Source organism: Jaculus jaculus, chromosome 1, assembly GCF_020740685.1.
Source record: "Jaculus jaculus isolate mJacJac1 chromosome 1, mJacJac1.mat.Y.cur, whole genome shotgun sequence".
NCBI classification, from domain to species: domain Eukaryota; kingdom Metazoa; phylum Chordata; class Mammalia; order Rodentia; family Dipodidae; genus Jaculus; species Jaculus jaculus.
In genome coordinates, this window is record NC_059102.1 from 23344957 (window position 1) to 23362162 (window position 17206).

At 49.7% G+C, this 17206-nt stretch overlaps 1 protein-coding gene across 1 annotated transcript; it reads right to left on the reverse strand.

Annotated features, from left to right (window-relative positions):
- Positions 1-5125: 5125 nt before the first annotated feature.
- Positions 5126-8952, reverse strand: Adra2a (adrenoceptor alpha 2A). The gene has a single exon (XM_004659344.2). The coding sequence runs from the start codon at positions 8001-8003 to the stop codon at positions 6594-6596; it is 1410 nt and encodes a 469-aa protein (XP_004659401.2). The 5' UTR covers positions 8004-8952; the 3' UTR covers positions 5126-6593.
- Between the last annotated feature and the right edge of the window lie 8254 nt (positions 8953-17206).

Sequence of the window (17206 nt, forward strand, 5' to 3'; positions counted from 1 at the left end):
TTCCTAGTGTATCAAAAGATAGAGACAGGGAACGACTTGATCTGGCCAGCGTCTACCTCTTCAGCCACGCTCCTGTCTCAGTGGCATCTCTTCCGGTCCCTCAGTGGTGGCTTCGAGGCCACTGAAGCTCAGCCTGAGCCACAGACAGAGGGTGGATGTGCTCAGAGAGATACAGTCAGGGCTCCCTGGGTCTCTCTCACATACCTGTGGAAGAAGATGTTGAGTGTCTGCGCGTCTCTGTGCACGCATGTCTACCTGTGTATTTCTATGTGCACACATATCCCCTGAAGTGTGGTCATGCTGCCTCTCTCTCTGGCTTTGGTTTGTACACTGAACTTTCTGCAGGTGCCTCTGCCTCAGGCCACCTGTGCGGGGAGGCTGAGCCCTGGGAGCTGCTGTCTTCATGGCCTCTGTACTCTCTGAATCCCAGCTGGGGTCTGACAGCAGCAGATCTGGATGCAGGGGTGAGGGGACAAGGGCATGGACACCCCGTTCTGGTTCTCTCTCTGCCCATGCACAGGTGGGCAATGGCTGAAGGACCCTCTTACCAGAAGCCTTCCCTACAACTAAAATTCTGTGGTTTGACTACAGCTTTCCCCCAGCTCCTCTAGCCTGACAGCTTCCACATGTAGGTCCCTCAAAGATTCCCAGCCCCACTGGAGATATCTATTAGCCATGTTTGAATATTGCAATAGTCCTTCAGTTTGCCTTTGCTCACTTCTCACTGTGCCATATTCTTTTGCTCAGGTGTAGATTGAAAAAAAAAAAAAAGTTCTTGGCCTTGACCAGACTGGAAAGAAAATCTAACATCCTCACCATCCTGGCCTCTTCCTCTCCCATCATTCCTCATAATCAGATAACTGCCCTGCCTCTTCCATGAGAACCAAGACAGACTGGATACTAAAGGAAATGCCATAGGGAACCAATGTGGGTCTCTCCAAGATGCCCACATACCACCATGCCAATTGAGCTCGGCACTGTTGCCCCACTCAGGGGTGATGTCCCAACATCAGGGAGCCTGCTCACAAGCTGGAGAGGAGCTCATTGCGGTTAGAACCAATGAACCTACTTCATATTCCTCTTAAGTTCCTTTCATGACCTCCTCTCCTGGCATGGATACTCCACCTTGAAAGCTCTGGATCTACCAGGTACAACTAGGTCAGGTGGTCCTGAGTTTTCATACACATATGCACACAAAAGACACACTAGCATGCATGTGTGTGTATATTCTCATATAGACATACACGTACACTCATACATACTCACATGTATACACACATACAAGCAGGCTTAGCTGCCATCTGAAAACCATACCACACCCTCACTTCAATCACAAGCTTCAGTGCTTCACCTATTTTGAGACAAAAGAAAAGAGATTTGGTATTTAATATCATCTTAAAATGGATCCACAGAAAAGTCACCTGAGATCCCTTAGCCCCGGATTACCCAACAAGTGCACCAGCAAACACGAATCATTATGTTTATAGTGCTCTATAAAATAGGAATTTTAACAGCTCAAGAAGTTTATGAAGCACAGAATGCCATGTCACCAAAAGGAGTCTGTTAAAGGTCACCAGATAGATGATAGATGGATAGATAGCTGATAAGTAGTGACAGTGACCAAATAGCTAGGTAGATAATAGACATATAGATATAGATAGATAGATAGATAGATAGATAGATAGATAGATAGATGATAGATAGATGGATGGATGATGGGTAATAGTAATAGGTAGATAGTTGAAGTTAGACAGAAATAGGCAATATTTAGGTAGATATATAATGCTATAAATATAGATGAAAGATAGATTAATAGAGAGATTAGCTATACACAGATGATAGATTTAGCACCATGGAAAACATTTCTAAGTAATAATACCAACCAATAACTTTCAATTTATAAATCCCACAGAAGGATTTGCTCAATGTCATAGAGCTAATAAAAGGCAAAATGAACCAGAAGCCAGGCCTCCCAACACCCTGGCTCACTCTTAAGGCCCATTCCTTTCACAAGCTAACTGTAAACCCCAGGATTCCTGGTAATCAAAAGGGTCCATTCCATTTCCAAAGCAAATCTTATGCTGGTGACTATGAACTGTGACTTCACCTGGCTTCCCTTGCAGGTACCCCCTCTGTGAAGGAAGGGACTCTTCCCTGCTCCCAGGGCCCCTTGGGGGTGGGCAGTGCCCAGAGTAGGAAGCCTGACATTTAGCCCTAACTCCAGAGGGAGCAGGTCCTTGCAACCTGAATCCTGCTATCTACTTGAGTCACCAAAGAAGGATTCCTGACAGGTGTTCTTGAGTGGAGTACAGGAGCTCACCTTGTTACCCCCAAAATCATGCTGGGGAAATGAAAGATGTGGTCTAATGTAAGCCTGCGGTTCCACTGCCCTGACAACTGGTAGTGAGCGAAAGCCTGGAATATACTAGAAGCCAAAGTCTAAACAGCCCAAGTCCCACCTCCTGCTCCCTAAGCTCCCAGCTACCCGTCCCCTCCCCCACTGCAATGTCCCAGCACACACCAGTACCCCTTGCTGTCAGTAGCCATAAACATCCCCCCCCCCCGTCCCAACACACACTGCCAAGGTTGTATGGCCATCTAGTGTGTCACACAGGCACATCTTATATCTCCTTGTGCAGTATAAAGCTTTCAGAGGGTGGGGCAGGCCCCAATTTCTGCTAATTCCCACAGGAACAAGCAGTGGCTTTGCAGATTGTGCACCAGAAAGAAAAAGAAGCCCCTCACAGTGCCTAGGCACGGTGCTGGATGTTGAACAGGCACAGTGAGGAGCCCGTGGTGGAGACCGCGTGGCATCAGGCTGAGAGTCCCGTGGAGGGTGGTGACGGAGGGAGCCTAGGCTGCTGCATGGCTCTCGTGAGGTACTGTGGGAGCTGAGGCTGAGGCCTCTGCTGGCTCTCAAACTCTGATTGGATTAGAGTCATCAAGAAGGGAAAGCCTGGGCTGGGGAAATGGCTCAACAATTAAGGTGTTTGCCTGCAAAGCCAAAGGACCCTGGTTCAATTCCCCAGGATCCACATAAGCCAGATGCACAGGGGGCACATGTGTCCATTGTCTCTCTCTGCAACTTCCTCTATGTGTCTCTCTCTCAAATAAGAAATAAAATATTTTTTAAAAAAGAAGGGAAAGCCTAAACCATGTTTTCATCAACTCACCCCAACCCTTGAGCATGGAAGCACTAAACAAAATGTTAGGGAGGAGGCTGTGAGGGTGCCCAAGCTGAACAGAGGGTCCTACCCCACTCCCAGCAAAGCACATGGCAGAATGAACTGGGAGCCTCCAGCAAAGCTACACGAAGTAGGAGATTCAGCCATAAACTCTCTTGCCCAGACTAGAGGGACCAGGTACCGTAGGCAGGTTGGGGGGGGGGCGGGGTCACAGGTCCATCTGCTTTCCATGCTAAGACCCATATGGAAGCCATTTCTTCTCCCTTCCCCACCCCACAGGGCTGTGGACTGCTCCATGGGTCCTGTAGAATGAACATTGAGTCCTACTGGGCCCCAGACCCAGCAGCCTAGCCTAGGCGCCAGGCCTCCCTGCATCCATCTCTGAGGCTCCTCGGCTGCCGTACTGGACTGGAGGTGCCCTAACACTTCCCCCTGTTCACACCCCTCTTTCCTAGGTGGCGGCAGGCTTGTGGGGGTTCGGTAAAACAAACACTTCCCTGGGAGACAAAGCAGAACACAGAGCCAATAGTGAGCTGTGTTTGTATCTGCCCCTTGGCCAGAACACACAGCCTGGGTCCTGGAGGCCTGCCAGGCTGGCCTATTGTCTGGCATTGTTTGCCTTTGGGGCAAGGGGTGCCCTAGAATAGGCCTCCAATAGGGATTGGAGCAGGGGGTGGGGTGAAGAGGAGAGCTGGTCTCCATGCCTGGCCAAGGGAGCCTGTCTTGGTGCCACAGACCAGGAAGCTCGTTTGTGAAGCCCCTGACCAACGGTCACTGGGGTTGAATGCCTGCCTGCTCTCCTTTCTGTGGGCATGAAAGACCAAGGTAACGGTGAGAACTCTTCACATCCCCTTTTCTTCTCCTACCACGTCCATGCTGCCCACCCACCACCTCTCAACGCCTGGCTTTTCCATTCCTACACACACACACCCCTTCACTTCCACCAAAGATGAGATGTCTCGTGCATGCCCAAAAGATACAAGGCACCTGCTTGTGGAGCCTACAGAGCTGATCTGCACCCATCCTTCAGGCAGCTCTTTAGCCCAAACCACATTTTGTCCTTTGTGTCTGTCTGTCAAACCCAGCTCCCCAACAAGTTTTATATAGGGTTCAGTAGCTTCCTAAATGAGGCAGCCTGAAGCCAGTGCTCCACGGCCCACAGCTGTGGGACCCAGAACCAGCCATTTCTGCTATCCTACCTCCTCAGCTGTGGGATGAGAGGTGACATGCCTGAGACTCGAAAGCCAATCTGGCTTCAAAGTGACATAATCACGGTGTGAGAGTCTTGTACTCTCAGAGGCAGCAGGGCAGACCATGATAGAGATAGGCATGACAGAGACGCATGTCCTTGGCCAGGGATGATTCAAACCACCAGCAAATACACTTAAGTGTACATAGCAGGCTGTGGAATATATACCCTGGAGTATATTCCAGACTTTTGCATGTGCATATGGCACTTTGAGGCAGAAACACATTTTGAGGCATGTGCATACATCAGGATACATAGACGCTGTAAGGTTTACATACGCTGTGTCTACTTACTCATGACATAGTCATACTTGGGACATCAACATTGTGTGTACAGCACACATGTTTCTAAGGGGGGGGGGATCAGCATTGCAACTTTGGAAAGTCTGGCATTAAGAGCACAGACCCGTCAACCAGTTCCAGCTGGATGTGATGAATTTCCACAGCTGTTAACATCAAGCAAATCATTGTTCCTCTTGGCCCTCAAACTGAGAAAAGGAATAGGATTTACTTCGTAGGGTTCTTGGGAAGTTTAAAGAAGGAGGTACGTATAATGGGCTCACAATGTTTAACTTGTGGGGAGCACCATAATGGTAGTTTTGTTATGATTCGTGGATTTAAAAATATTATACAGTACACATAAAATCAGATATTCTCAGTCTTAAGCACTTGAAGACTCAGCAGACAGGAGGACCACTTAATTCATATTTATTTCACATTTGATCTGTAAACTTTTTATTTATTTTTTTAAAAAAATCCACCGTCATGAGCAACTTGTGCCAACACGAGTTTTTCTGTAGTGAAACCAACACAGAGGCCTTCCCTTGTCCATCTCAAACATGTAGAACCCAGGTTGTAAACACGAAGTCTCTGCCTCCTCCCTGCCTTTGGCAGCTCATTAAGTGATGTGATCTCAGCCAGAAAAGTAGGGGGGAAGGGCAATAGTTTGATACCTAAGAGCTCTTGGGGCTGGAACTGTACATTGTGGCAGGCCCATTTGTCTTTCAAACTGTTTACCTTGGGCAAATCGTATCAGGTTTGCTCCTTCCACATAATTTCCACTCCTCTGTGCCTACAAACAGCAGCTAGATTTCCCCTTAGTCAGCACTTTCAGGGAAGGAGAGACCCACACCCACACACAGGATAGAAACAGACAGAGTCTTCCTCAAGCAGTGGCCCCAGAGGAGGGAGGGGCACCAGAAAGTCAGTTTTAAAGTGAGTTACTGGGGCAAACAGTGCCTCAGAGGATAATGGCTTTATACACAGGGCTGATGCAAGGCGGAAAGGTTCATTTCCTTCTGTCTTGGTCCGTCACTATAATATTTACATAGGAAAAGGCAATTATGCTGTTAGGCACAGGGGGGAAAAATGGACAGAAATCTGTTGCCTGCCATGAAATCTCAAAGCAGGTCCATGTCCAAGGGACAGTCACCATTTACTGGTGAAAAGGAGAACGTGGGGCATAATAACACTACAAAAGAGGGCTTGCATTGCGGAGGAGCCTGGTCTGAGCCAGGCACGGTGTCTCCCTGTAGGGCACGTATGTCCACAGCCAGGATCCCAACACCACACCAAGGCCATCATTGAGGACCCCAAAGTGTGCTATCAAAATAGAGTCTATTTACAGAGGGAGTGGAGAGGAGGAGGGTGGGCAGGGTCTGCCCTGAGTGATTTTGTCTTTTGTAAGTGAGGAGAGGGGGAATTAGCCAGGGTTAGGCAACCTCTATCCATTAACTCTTTGGGAGCCATGCCCTCTATAGTACTGTGCTTGCTCTGAAGAGCTGAGAGAGCTGGAAAGCGGGGTGGGGCTGGGGAGAATTAAACTATCTTTAGGAAACAATACTGATTATAGGTGGCCCACCAGGAAAAAATTTGGCTGTGGGTTTATAGCAGCCACAAATAACGATTAAGGGTGTGTGTGTGTGTGTGTGTGTGTGTGTGTGTGTGGCCGGCCGTTCCAGCCAGCTCGTTTCCCTTGTAGGAACAGAAGGTGCCCTGGGGAGGCCATAGAGCACCCCACCCACCCAAGCCAGGAAACGCGGAGCAGTCGGGTTCTGGGTTGCAGTGTAGGGGGGTCTGCTTTCGTTCACGCGCCCCTCATGTCCCCAGGCCTGCGCTGCACTGCGCGAGCGTGTGAACCGGGCTCTGAAGGCGGCGCGCTCACACGATGCGCTTTCTGTCCCCGCGGCAGAGGATCTTCTTGAAGGCGCGGCGGAAGTCGTGGTTGAAGATGGTGTAGATGACCGGGTTCAGCGAGCTGTTGCAGTAGCCGAACCAGAAGAAGAAGTTGAAGAGCTTGGGAGGCACGAAGCAGCCGACGGCCATGAGCGTGTAGGTGAAGAAGAAGGGGAACCAGCACACCACGAACACGCCGATGACCACGGCCAGCACGAACGTGAAGCGCTTCTCTCGGTTCTGCCGCCCGCGCCAGCGCGACGCCTTGGCCACCCCGCCGCGCTCCTCCCCAGGCCCGGACCCCGACACCCCGGGCCCAGACGCCCCGGGCCCGCGCCGCGGCAAGCTGTCTCCGGGCTTCACCTGGCTCGCCCGGGTTTTGCCCTTGGCCCTGGGGGCGCGCTCGGGTCTGCGGGGCCCCGGGGGGCGCTCGGCGTGCTCGGACGACGAACTCTCCTCCAGGTCCAGCGCGTCCGCCTCGCGTGGTCCGGCAGGCGAAGGCTCCCCGGGGGCACCGTTCAGTTGAGTGGGCAGAGGCTCCGCCTCGGCGCCGTCGCCCACGGTGCCTGCGCCCCGCTCCGGGCCCAGGCCGTTGGGTCTACGCTCTGCGCTCCCAGGCGGCCCGGTGGCGGCGTTGGCCTCGGGACCCCGGCGACTGGGCGGAACGCGGGTGCGACGCTTGGCGATCTGGTAGATGCGCACGTAGACCAGGATCATGATGAGGCAGGGCGCGAAGAAGGAGCAGATGCACGAGGAGATGACGTACCACTTCTGGTCGTTGATCTTGCAGCTCGGCTCGGCTGGCTGCTGCCCGTCGCCGGCGCCCTTCTTCTCGATGGAGATGAGCGGCGGAAAGGAGATGACGGCCGAGATGACCCACACCGTGACGATGATGGCCTTGATGCGGCGCGGCGTACGCTTCAGGTTGTACTCGATGGCCTGCGTGATGGACCAGTAGCGGTCCAAGCTGATGGCGCACAGGTGCACGATGGACGACGTGCAAAAGAGCACGTCGAGCGCCAGGTAGATCTCGCACCACACCTTGCCAAAGTACCAGTAGCCCATCACCTCATTGGCCAGAGAGAATGGAATGACCAGTGTGGCCACCAGGATGTCCGCCGAAGCCAGGGACACGAGGAAGAGGTTTTGGGGCGCTTTGAGCGCGCGGCTGGTAAACACGGCGATGATGACCAGCACGTTGCCGAACACCGTGAGCAACATGAGCAGGCCAGCCAGGCACACCAGCGTCAGCGTCACCTGCAGGGAGTAAGGGGTGGCCCAGCTGCCGCCCCCAGGAGCCTCGGTCCCGTTCCAGCTAGTGTTGCCGGCGTCCGGCTGCAGGGAGCCCATGGGCGCAAAGCTGCCCTCGGCCAGCGGCTGCTCCTGGCGGAACATGAACGCGAGCGCCCGTGCTCTCGGGCCTGCTGCCAGCTGCCTTCCGGCCCCGCGTCCGTGGGTCCTCCTCTTCCTCCCGCGTCCCGCTCGCCCTGCGGCGTCTCACATAGGAGGGGGTCGCAGGGAGTCCAAGTCCAAGCTAGAGGGACCGCTACTGTCCCATGGGCTGGGCTCCGGCCCACTGGCACCGGCCCGCGCTTCAGACGCTCCCGAGTGGGCTCTCTTTCTCTCTCTCTCTCCCTCCCTCTCTCTCTCTCCTAAACACAGCCAAGTTTTATTTCTAAGCGACAGGAAAGAGTAGGGCCAGCTGGTGGTTAGAGAGAGATTTATTCTTCAAGAAGAGGGAGCAAAAACCATCCGATGATGTGGAAGGCTGTCGGGAGCTTATACAAATTTATTTAAATAAACGTCTATACCTTGAGTCTTGAGCCTGAGCGAAAGCAAAAGGGCTTACCCCAAGAGGCTGCGGAGGGGTGTCGATGCGAGCTCAGGGTCCGAGGTCCGTCTCCTTATATCTTGGAATCGAATCGCTCCCTTCAGTGAGGTGGTGCGGGCTGGGCCCGACCCGGGGCGAGGGCGCGGACTCCGCAGCCTCTTGGAGCGCCACGGGACTTCCAAAGTTGCGCGCCCTGCTGGGGCTGGGGCGCAGCGCACAGAGCTCGGGGGCGGCGGCGGCGGGGTGAAGAGTGTGGGGGCCGCATGAAGGCACCCCGTCCCCAGGGCCAAGCCAGGTGAGAGATCGGCTGTCCAGGAGCCGGGGCCGAATCGAGGGTGGCTGCGGAACGTCGGGTCGGTGGGCGCTGGGAGCAGCTGCACGGGCTGGGGTCCAAGGAGTTTTGCAGGAGCGCAGGACAGGGAACAGAGGCGCTAGGGTGGCGGAGAGGCGCGCCGGCAGCTGGGCGTCTGCACCGGAGCGAGTGCCGCTGCTGCTTGGCGGCGCTACGGTGGACTCGTTTTATAGCCCCAGGATCAAGCTGGCGTTGCTGAGCAGCCGGCGTCAGCCCCCACGTGGGAAGTCGACCCTCCTCCGCCCCTCGCGCCTCCCCTCCTTAGCTCCTGCTCCCACGGCCCGCGCCGGACCCCAGGGAGCGCTGGCCCCTAAGCTGGGCTGACCCTCTGGAAAGACGGGTACCTTCAGGCTTAAAGAGAGAACCTAGGGCGTGGGGAGGGGCTCCTGCTGGGTCTTGGCCGTGCAGCTCTGTGCCGGCCCAGCAGACAACAGAGAGTACCCAGGAGTGCTCACATCTAGCTGGGTCCTGGCAGCAAAAGGTGCTGGCGAGCTTCGATCTGAATCAAGAGAAGCTGCCTCTCTCTCTGTGGCTCGCAGGCGACTCAGCCCTGACCCAGGCCAGGCTCAGGTGCTCCTGGAGGCTAGAGCGAGTGGAATCCAGGCAAGAGACGAAGTGTAGGTTCCTATCCAACCGTGGAAGAGAAATAGCACCCACGCGTGAGCGGGCTAGGCCAGAGTTCAGATTGAGGAAAAAGGTGGCGACGTATGCCCGCAGCTGCTGCGCTGTCCGGGGTACACCCACCTGGGATCTGCACCGCGCCCGCCCTCTTGGACCGCTGTGGGGAGGGGTCCTAGAGGTATAAACCGTGCGCCGCGACAGAACAAGGGCGCACTGACACCTGCTGGCCGTTGGCCGTCAGGGCTGGGAAACGATCTGAGGGTGCCAGGTGCAGGCTGGTTTGGGGTTCTTTGCCTTCTTGGGTCTTTGGGCAAGTTTGGATCTAAGCTTATGAAAGGAGAAATCAGATTTTTCAATTGCACTTTGTCGTATTGCAGAAATCTTCCTAAATATCATTGCATTGCTACATCCTAGGAGGGTGAATGGGGCACGTCAGGAAGGGCTGCTAAGCACTCCAGCCCAGGACTGCCAACCCCTGCCTGGACTTTTGCATATGTGAGGGACACTGGATCCTCTGCCTCTCTGGCTGCCCAGCTCTGAACTTCTGGGAGCATTGTGTGTTTGTGGAGGCATAGATCTTTTATAAAGATCTACACAAGAGGAGGGTCACAAATAATTAGATAGGCTCCTTTTACTGTTGGGGTCAGTACATATTGCATGCATGTGTTGAGCTATCCCACTGCATCCGCATAAATCCATGCCACCGTTATGTGCTAATCAAGAAGTTTGGTTTTTTATTGTTTAGGAAGATAGAAACATTAACTACCCTGATTTGGCCATTATACACTGTATACCTGCACAGAATTAGAATACTGCCCTGCACAAATTTGTAAAATTAAAAATTTAAACACACACACACACACCCTCTTTCAGTAAGGAGGGTTCCGTGTTCTCTCTGATGAGAACAGCATGAGCACAGGGGAAACAGCGGCATTTTCCAGGCTTGCTGGCCATCCTCTGAGCCATGCGAACACTCAACAGCAGGGGCTCCCACTGTGCCGTCTGCACTTTCCAGATGAGCAGCAGGCCAGGCAGGGATGAAACCTGCCCGTTAGGAAGTGCCAGAGGGATAGACATTAGACCAAAAGAAAGCTTGTCGCACTTAAGGAGTCACTACATTAGCATGCCTTATGTCGTCCTCAAAGCTGGGATTCCAAGAACTGAACCCTGTTTTGAGTAGCAAGGTGCAGGTTCAAGTCTGGCTGAGAACTCGGGTCTTAAGTGAATGACCTTGAGCCTGACCTTCAACCCCAGCTGAGGTCTCCAGCACCAACCACTGACTCCATATTTGACTGTTATCCCTTTTCTTCAGATACCTTGTTTGATCTCAGCACCTTCCTTCCAAGTCTTTACCCAAGTGGGTGACCTCCATTCCGGTCCTCCATTGGAGAAGAATCTCGAAACCCTCTTCCTGGAGACTCAAGAAATCCAAGGAGAAAGCAGGATGCCTCTCCAGCCCCCACGCCCTGACACTGAGTCTTTTGTTTCCTATCTTCTAGTCCAATCTCTGCTCTGAGTATATTTCAGCAGGAACAGGGACATTGCCAGTGGGCCCATTTGGAAATAAGGCTGTACTCAATTTTGCATGCCACCAGGAGCTACAAACTGCAAGTATGAATGTTAAAAGAGGTAAAAGCCGAAGCCTGTGGCTATGTGGGATTTGCCATGTTCACAAAACTTACTGATTAGGTCTTGGGAGATCGGCTCCCATCTCCACACCAGCTTCTAACTCACTTCTAACTCAGACTCAAGATTCCAGGAGATGGAATCAAAGTCCACAGTATTTCTTTTCTTGAAATGTCTGCTGTTAGCTTGTGTATGACACCTCTTGTTACATTTTCTAAATGCTTCCTAAGCTTCCAACTGGTTTCTTACTTCCTAGGTTTGATTTTGTTTTATTTATTCATTTAAGAATGAGAGAATATATTGGCACACCTGGGCCTCTTGCCACTGCAAATGAACTCCTGACACATGTGCCACTTTGTGCATCTTGTGTTACATGGGTACTGGAAAATAGAATTTGGGCTTGCAGGCATGGCAAGCAAGCACCTTTAACCACTGAGAAATCTCCCCAGTCCCACTTCCTAGGTTTGGAGTCTCCTAAAAGGGATGGTCAATTGGAACAAGAACTCCCTTTTCATCAGGGAACTAGTATGCATCCTGTCCAAGGCTGCATGGGTGGGGCCAAAACCATATTACATAGAGTTCTTCCTCCTGTCTGGTGTTCCTTATCACCCCAGGTTCTGCCTCCTTAATATGCCACACAGGGGTCATGTCAGTGAACTTGGAAAAGCTGCATGTACATCACTAATTTCTGCTCAAGTGTTTCATGATATGTTAGCTGAGGAAGCCAGGGCCAACAACAGACATTTCCATGAAGCCGAAATATTCTGCATCCAGCCAGTACATCACATTGCCCAGGAAGACACATACATTTATCAGTGCCCAGCCAGGCATATAACAACTCCTGGAGCCCAAGGCGGGATGTAGCATGGATCCTTTAGCACAGCCCCTTAAGAGATATCAACATGAGCATTGCTAAAGTCCCTCCATCCAAAACAATACCTCTCAGCAGGGTGCTGACGAGCAGGGACAGTGTCAGGTTGAGAATCATTGCTTTGGCTCTAGGGCCAGCAGGACCCCCAGGACCTCCGGAGAGCTGAGGTAGAGCAAACAATGTGAAGTCATCATAAAAATATGGAGGTGGGCATTGGTGGCATAAGTGCCACCACTGGGCACACAAGTAAGTAAGGTCTACCATTGTTTATTTATCTATTATTTATGTAGTTATTTGAGAGAGGGAGAGAGAGCTATGTGCCATGGCTTCCTGCCTCTGCAAACAAACTCCAGACACATGGTGCTACTTTCTGCATCTGGTTTTATGTATGTTCTGGGGAATCAAACCTAGGCAGTCGGACTTTAAAAGCAAGTGCCATTTCTCCAGCACTATTAATATTTTTTAAATACTTTTTACAAGAGGGGGGAGGGAGGAAGGAAGAGAATGGGCATGCCAGGGTGTCTTGTTACTGACAAAGAACTTCAGACACATGCATCATATCTGGTTTTACATGGGTACTGGAGAATTGAACCTGGGCCAGCTGACTTTGCAAGTGATCACCCTTAACCATTGAGAAATCTCCCTAGCTCATATTTTGCTTTTTCTTTCTTTCTTATTTTTGTTTTTTTTCCTCCTTTTTTTTCATTGATAGTATTAATAAAAATGAATACCATTGATTATCACTTAATGCATGCCAGGCACAATGCTGACAAGCTTACACACTTACACATTATATAGTTCTCAAAATAGCATCACAGCATAGATTTTATTTGCCTATATAAATGAGGAAAACAAGGCTAAGAGAAACTAAGTAAATTATTCATCCAATAAGTAGCAGGGTCAAATGTGGACTTGTGTTTCCTAATTTTGAAGTCCAATAAGCTTTCCAACTCCCTCTGCCTAGTGGTAAAGGAGACCCTGCAAAAAATTGATCTAAAATGAGAATGTTGGGCTGGGGATGTAGCTAAGAAAGTAAGGCCTTGGGTTCAATGCCCAGCACTGAATAAACCAGGTGTAGTGGTGTATGCCATCTTGGGACAGTGAGACCCTACCTAAAAATAGGTAGATCTGTGCCTGCTCTCCTGTCCATTTGTGAGTACAACAGATCAGCATGGGGTGAAATGTATGCCTCCACTCCACAACTGATGCTCACAGTCCTGGGCGCCGCCTCAGGGAAAATGACAGAAAGCTGATGCTTTCATACCAATGGCCAGTCTGATGCAGAGCAGACAGGACCTCAAATGCTTTGGTAATGCCTGAGTCCAAAGGAAACCCCTACCCACCTGGTTGCTAGCACATGGGCCCATCATTACATTCACAGAGCACACCTGAATTGGGCTGCTTAAAAATCATTCCTGGGGGTGGGGACAGATCTGAAGAGTACTTGTCTAGTATGTACAAGGCACTGAATTTCATCCCTACAATAGACAGATGGTGATAGACGATAGATGATAGGTAAGTAGATAGACAGATAGATAGATAAACAGATAGATAAAAGATAGATTATAGACAGATGATAGAATAGATATACAGATAGATGATTGATAGACAGACAGACAGACAGATAGGTGGTTGTGCATGATTTTTGCCTTTAGTCCCAGCACTCAGGAGGTGGAGGTAAGAGGTTCACCATGAATTTGAGGCCAGTCTGACTTACAGAATGAGTGTCAAGTCAGTTTGTGCTAGAGTGAGACCCTATCTCAAAAAGGAAAAAAAATTAGGGCTGGAGCGATAGAGCTCAGTGGTTAAGGTGCTTGATTGCAAAGCCTAACCACCTGAGTTTAGTTCCCCAGTACCCACATGAAGCCAGATGCACAAAGGGGAACTTGTTTCTAGAGTTTGTCTGAAATAGCTAAAAATGCTGATGTACCCATTCTTTCTCTGTGCCAGGCATGGTGGCGCACTCCTTTAATCCCAGCACTTGGGAAGCCAAGGTAGGAAGATCACTGTGAGTTCGAGGCCATCTTGAGACTACATAGTGAATTCCAAGTCATTCTGGGCTAAAGTGAGACCATACCTCAATAAAAAAAAAAAGGTAAAAAAACTACATATATTTTTCCAAGCATGGTGGTATGCACCTTTAATCCCAGTACTCAGGAGGCAGAGGTAGGAGGATCACTGTTAGTTTGAGACCAGCTTGAGACTACATAGTAAATTCCAGGTTAGCCTGGACTAGAGTGAAACCCTACGTCAGAAGAAAATAGATCGAGATACATAGATAGAAGAAAGAAAGAGAGAGAGAAAAAAATATGTTTTTTTGGAACAGAGCCCTTGAACATTCAGATTCTTTAGGAGTAGGATGGGGTCTGGGCACTTACATTTTAAACAAATATATTAGTCATTCAATAAATACCAAACTATAATAAATACTAGTATAGATACTCACTGAATGCTTGTGTGATGAATTAATGAATCAGCAAATGGATTCTACTCACGACTGAGCTACCAACGAGGCAACAGCACCTACAAGAAGTCCAACATAACTAGTATTGCAGTCCAAATCAGGATTTAATTTAGCCATCTAAACTAATTCATGGATGCAAATATTTTTTCCTAAAAGGAAGATGAAAGTACATGGCCATGTTCTAATCATAACTATCAGCTTCGCAGTTTACCAATAAGTGAACGCTGCTTACGCTGAATAATCCGTTTGCCTTGGAATTGCATTAAAGTTTCAGGCAATACACAAACATTCCTTGGCTTCTCTGTTTCACTGTTATGGCTTGAATATGAAATGGTCCCCACAGATTGATGTGTTGAAGGCTTATACCCCATCTAGAGGTGCTATTTTGGGAGGTAATCACAGCTTTAAGAGGTAGGGTCTACCTAGGAAACAGGTCCCTGAGGGTATGCCTTTGAAGGGCATACTCAGTCCCTTGTCCCTTCCTCACTCTCTCTGTTTCCTGTCTGCCATGTGATGGACATAGCCCTGACACCATGATGTTCTTTCCGCCCAAGCACATGGGGCCAAGCAACCATGGGCTGAACCCTCTGAAACTGTGAGTGGAAATAAATCCTTCCTCACTTGTTTCTGTCAGATATTTAGTTATGGCAATAAAAAGGAACTAGTAGGGCTGGAGAGATGGCTTAGCGGTTAAGCGCTTGCCTGTGAAGCCTAAGGACCCCGGTTCGAGGCTCAGTTCCCCAGGTCCCACGTTAGCCAGATGCACAAGGGGGCGCACGCGTCTGGAGTTTGTTTGCAGAGGCTGGAAGCCCTGGCGCGCCCATTCTCTCTCTCTCCTTCTACCTGTCTTTCTCTCTGTGTCTGTCGCTCTCAAATAAATAAATAAAAAATTAAAAAAAAAAAGGAACTAGTATACTTAACCTTGATGGAGTGTTTAATCTAACAGATACGCAATGCTATGTAATTTGAGGGGTGATAGGTTTTTATGATTCTATTATCTTAAAAAAATCTAAGTTCCATTAGCCTGTACTCCTAGGGTGTGGCAAGACACTTTTTGGTGGGTTGCATTAGGTGTCCCCCATAAATCCATATGTTCCATATCTGCAGCTAATGACAATTTAGGAATTGGAGCCTTGCTGGGGGAGTTGTGTTGTTGGGGCAGGTTTATGGGTGTGATAACCAGCTTCCCCTTGCCAGTGGTTGGCTCACCCTCCTGCTGTTGTTGGCTGTTGTAGTTGACCTGATGTTGGAGATGATGTCCAGTCTCTGCTCATGCCATGTTTTCCCCTGCCATCATGAAACTTCCCCTCAAGTCTGGAAGCCAAAAGCAACCCTTTCTTCCCACAGCTGCTTTGAGTCACTTGTTTTGTGTCAGCGACGAGAAGGTAACTACAACACCCTCTCAAATAGAAATTTTCCACCCATGCATATAAACACAGGCAGGCCACACCCCCACCCAAAGACAGTAAACTTAAAACCCATACTCTCTCTTGTCAGGGAACACAATGTTCCCAACTACTGCCTGTGCCATGCGCACAGCTGGAACCCAACGCTCTAGTAAGGCACAAGCATCTTTCAACTTGATGCTGACAAGAGATAACTAAGGGAGTCTGTATTGTGTAAGTCCTCCATCTTGCTATTGCTGTGTGGGAGCCCTTGGGAATCCCATTGTTATTGAAAGTGGCTGGGGACCAGAAGGAAAAGAGCTTTTCCAGGAGTGCTGTGCTAAACAGCCTTCCTCATCACCTTCCATGTTGCTCCCTCGTCAAGTCTGTTCAGCTGCTCACCAGCACGAGTGACTGGCCCTGACACTGCCTCATCTCCCTCTCTCTAAGGAGTCAGCCCACTCTGCCCCGGCCTGGTGTTTGGTCTCTCTGCAGTGGCCTCCAGCCAATGCCAAACAGACAACGGTGAGAGGCAGGATCCACTCTACCTTAAGAATGCCAAGCAATATTTGAGCTCCCAGCTGGCTCTGTGCCATAACCTCACTCTGTTGGACATACTGTGTTTGCATTAAAACGTGACTGGAGGAGGTGAGTGCTCACAGAAAACTTACCATAATGCTTCTCAGTCCTTGCAAATACGTGTCTTTCCCCTCATACAGTTGTTATATTGCCCACTTTGTCCAGTGAGCAATGGCTACTTGTTCTCATATACAACACATGAGAGGAACCAGCCCGTGGGTATAAAGGAGACGTTTGTCACCAATGTTAATAACTCTTAAGCTAACATTCCATTAATCTAATTAGGTAAGGTGAATCACCCTTCATGTTTGCTCAAAGAAAACACTGTGCCTAAAACACAGAGGGAGAAGAGAGAGAAAGAAGGAGGGAGAGAGGGGAAGAGAGAGAGAGAAGCAGTTACTGCTCCCTAGAAATGATCTCTTTTCTAATCTCCCCATTCAATGACAACACACAAACCCTTCCTTCCTAAAAGAACTGCTGTCTGACAGATCCTGGAAGGCAATTCAAGTAAGGTCTTAATAATTTTGGGCTTTGGAGCTCTGGACCAACTTGTGCCATTTAATAACTATATTACTTAATTTCTCTGAACTCAATTTTTTCATATGGAAAATAGTTTTAAATGCCTCATACGTACTCTTAAATGGAGGTTATGTGTGTGAATATACAGAAAATGCATAACACCTACTTGGGTTTAATAGGTGCTGAACACATATGAGGTATTTTGTTTATCTAACAACATTTCTCCTTTGTTAATCCGAGTTTTCCTGGGACACATGCAAATAGACACTAAGAGCTACCCATCTCAGAGATGGAATAACATGCTAGCATGAGGAATAAAAAAGTAAAACAAACTGAACAAAATGAAAGTG